Source organism: Vombatus ursinus, unplaced genomic scaffold, assembly GCF_900497805.2.
Source record: "Vombatus ursinus unplaced genomic scaffold, bare-nosed wombat genome assembly UNPS02014798.1, whole genome shotgun sequence".
NCBI classification, from domain to species: domain Eukaryota; kingdom Metazoa; phylum Chordata; class Mammalia; order Diprotodontia; family Vombatidae; genus Vombatus; species Vombatus ursinus.
In genome coordinates this window covers 47,620,873-47,623,571 of record NW_020954576.1, presented here as the reverse complement: position 1 = coordinate 47,623,571, position 2,699 = coordinate 47,620,873, and the positions used below count along the sequence as shown (strand labels likewise).

The window sequence follows — 2,699 nt, the reverse complement described above, 5'->3', positions numbered from 1 at the left end:
GTTCCAGATCTTGTATCTCCATTTCTTCCTCAAGAATAGTAAGAGATATTTTACTAAATGCTTTGTTAGAAACTAGGTAAACCAGGTAAAGTATATCTTCAGCATTACACTAGTTTACTAGTTAACAATCAAAAAAGGAAAACAGACTTAGTGATGAGGGTGGGGGAGGAGGACAGGCTAGTGATTTTCAAATATTCAAAGGGCTGTCTTATGACAGAAGCCTGTAATTTCTTCTGAACAGCTTCAGAAGACACATGTAAGATCAATGGATTGTAGTTACAGGGAGTCAGATTTTGATTTGATAGAAGGAAGAACTTTTTTTTTTGAGGAAATCCTGGTTAAGTGGCTTGCCTAGGGCCACTGTCTGAGTCTGGATTTGAACTCAGGTCCTCCTGACTTCAGGGCCAGTGCTCTATCTACTGTGTCCCCTAGCTGTTCCAGAACTTTCTAACAGTCAAAGTTGTACAAAAATGGAACGGGCCGTCTTATAAGGTAGTGAACAGTACCCATGCCTGGCACATAGCTCAGTGATTGTGCCCTCTGGAACTCTGCAAAAATATTTTTTAAGCTTTGGTGCATTATTATTCCCCAGATTTTGTAAAGTCTGATGCAGGCCTCCTGTTCACTTCTTGTCATTAACTGGCTCCATGAATCACAAATGTAGGTGAAACCGTGTTACCAGGGGCCCTACTTTTTGTGCCTGATGATCTGACACAGGCTTTCTTGCTGTTCCTTGAATGGGAGAGTTCCACGGCCTGTGTCTCATGCCTGAAATGCTCTCCCTCCTCATCTCCACCTCCTGGCTTCCATCAAGTCTTATCTTCTATTTTCTACCTTCTGCAAAAGGACTTTTCTTGTCCCCTTCAATGCTAGTGCCTTCCCTCTTAAATTATCTCCAATTTATATTGAACACATCTAGTATGTACATAGTTTCTTGTGTGTTGTTTCCCCCGTTAGAATGTAAGCTCCTTGAGGACAGGAACACAATATTTTTGCCTTTCTTTGTATGCTCAGCTCTTAGCATATTGAAAATGTTTAATAGATGTTTATTGACTTGACTTCAGGAGCAATGCCATACATTTCCTAAGTGGGAGATCAGTTCATTTGATTGATTGATAGTGGGTCCACTTTTGCTGGAGGTGTTTGAACAAAAGAAGCTGGATGACTTGTTGGGAATGGTATAGGGTAAATTCTTAAATTGAGCTTGGACTAGGAAACATAAAATCTCTTGTAATTTGAAAAGTCTATACTTCTATATACAAAGAAACACACATTGATTCTGTATCTTTTGAAAGTTTATTTACTTAGAAAAAAAAAGAACTGCACAATTTAATTCTAGGAGATAATTAGAGTTTTTCCACGCTCAGCCTTGTTCTGTCCCAGACTAAATAGCCGGAACTTTCTTTGGAGGAGGTGGAGAGGATCAGATGGGATTCAAAAGAGAGCTGGGATGTGACAGGCCCAAGGGATCTATATAAGGTGTCTCAGGGCACAAGAGGCCTTGCTTTAGGGGACAGCTGGGGCCAATCCCACAAGGTTGTTGCCACGGTCAAAGACAGAGTAAAATTGGCCAATGAACACATCTCCGAGGATCCAGAGCGGCCCAGCGGGGGGCTGGATGTCGAGGCCCTGGAAACCACTGGTACAGAACGCCATTCCATCCACAAAGTCCTTCGGTTGAAAAGAACCGTGCCAGGAGTGAACAAGAGGAAGAAGGAAGTCTCACTTCCTCAGAGTTTGCTCTTTGTGGTTGATGGTGGGACCAGTGGCCTGACAACTCTTATTTAAGTTTAGTGGTGTTCATTCTTTCCTTTCCCACCCCACACATTAGGGCTCATGGAGGTGGGTTATACAATGGGTCAGCTTTAGTTTGTTAAGAGCTGGAAGAAATCTTAGGGATCATTGAATTCTACCCCCTTTGTTTTCCAAACAAGGAAACGGAGAGCCAGAGAAACTGTGGACAGATGGTTACAGCGCTTGCTGATTCTCTCGAGTCAGAGCAGAGAGCTGGAGAGGAGCTTCTGGGATTTATGTGCAGCCCAGGTTACATGAAAGTATGGCAGCTGCTGGAGAAGGGGGGAGCAGGGGCTCCAGGAGGAAGGACCAATGGTTGGTGAAAGGGGGAAAAAACACCTACCGTCAGTGTGTAGGCTTGGGGAGGGAGGGTGTAGGGGATTCCATTGATGATGAAGGTCACGTCTGGCATCACGTTGAGGTTGTTACATTCCATGGCATACTAGGGAAATGACATGAGGGGAAATACTGACATTTTTTTCTGTTCAGTGGCCGCAAGATACCACGCAAGGAAAATCCCCATCCCCTTTCTACCCACTCCCTCTGCCCCAAGTGGGCACTCACTTCTCCATCTGTAAGCACTGCCCCAATGGCATTCTGCAACTGCTTGATCTTGTCAGGTGGTCCTGTGATGAGGGATGTCCCTGTGTCCACTATGGCTTGGCAGCCCTCTGCACAGAACATGACAGTGCCTCCCACCTGAATGCTGGGGGTAAAGGTAAAGGAGTAGGGAGGGCAAAAGATCATGGGACAGAGGACCATGAAATAGTATGCTTGGAGATATGGTGCTCTGGGCAATGAGTCTGATCCCCACTGTCCTAACAACATAAGAAAGAAAGAAAGAAAGAAAGAAAGAAAGAAAGAAAGAAAGAAAGAAAGAAAGAAAGAAAGAAAGAAAGAAAGAA

At 44.1% G+C, this 2,699-nt stretch overlaps 1 protein-coding gene across 1 annotated transcript in view; it reads right to left on the bottom strand.

Annotated features, from left to right (window-relative positions):
- Positions 1–1,346: 1,346 nt before the first annotated feature.
- Positions 1,347–2,699, bottom strand: part of CTSE (cathepsin E) — a 12,742-nt gene continuing 11,389 nt past the window's right edge. The window contains exons 7-9 of the mRNA XM_027871734.1: positions 2,359–2,500; positions 2,138–2,236; positions 1,347–1,671 (exon numbers count right to left, since the gene is read on the bottom strand). Of these exons, the coding sequence (XP_027727535.1) occupies positions 1,507–1,671; positions 2,138–2,236; positions 2,359–2,500 (406 nt within the window). The 3' untranslated portion in view covers positions 1,347–1,506. The remainder of the gene's footprint in view (positions 1,672–2,137; positions 2,237–2,358; positions 2,501–2,699) is intronic.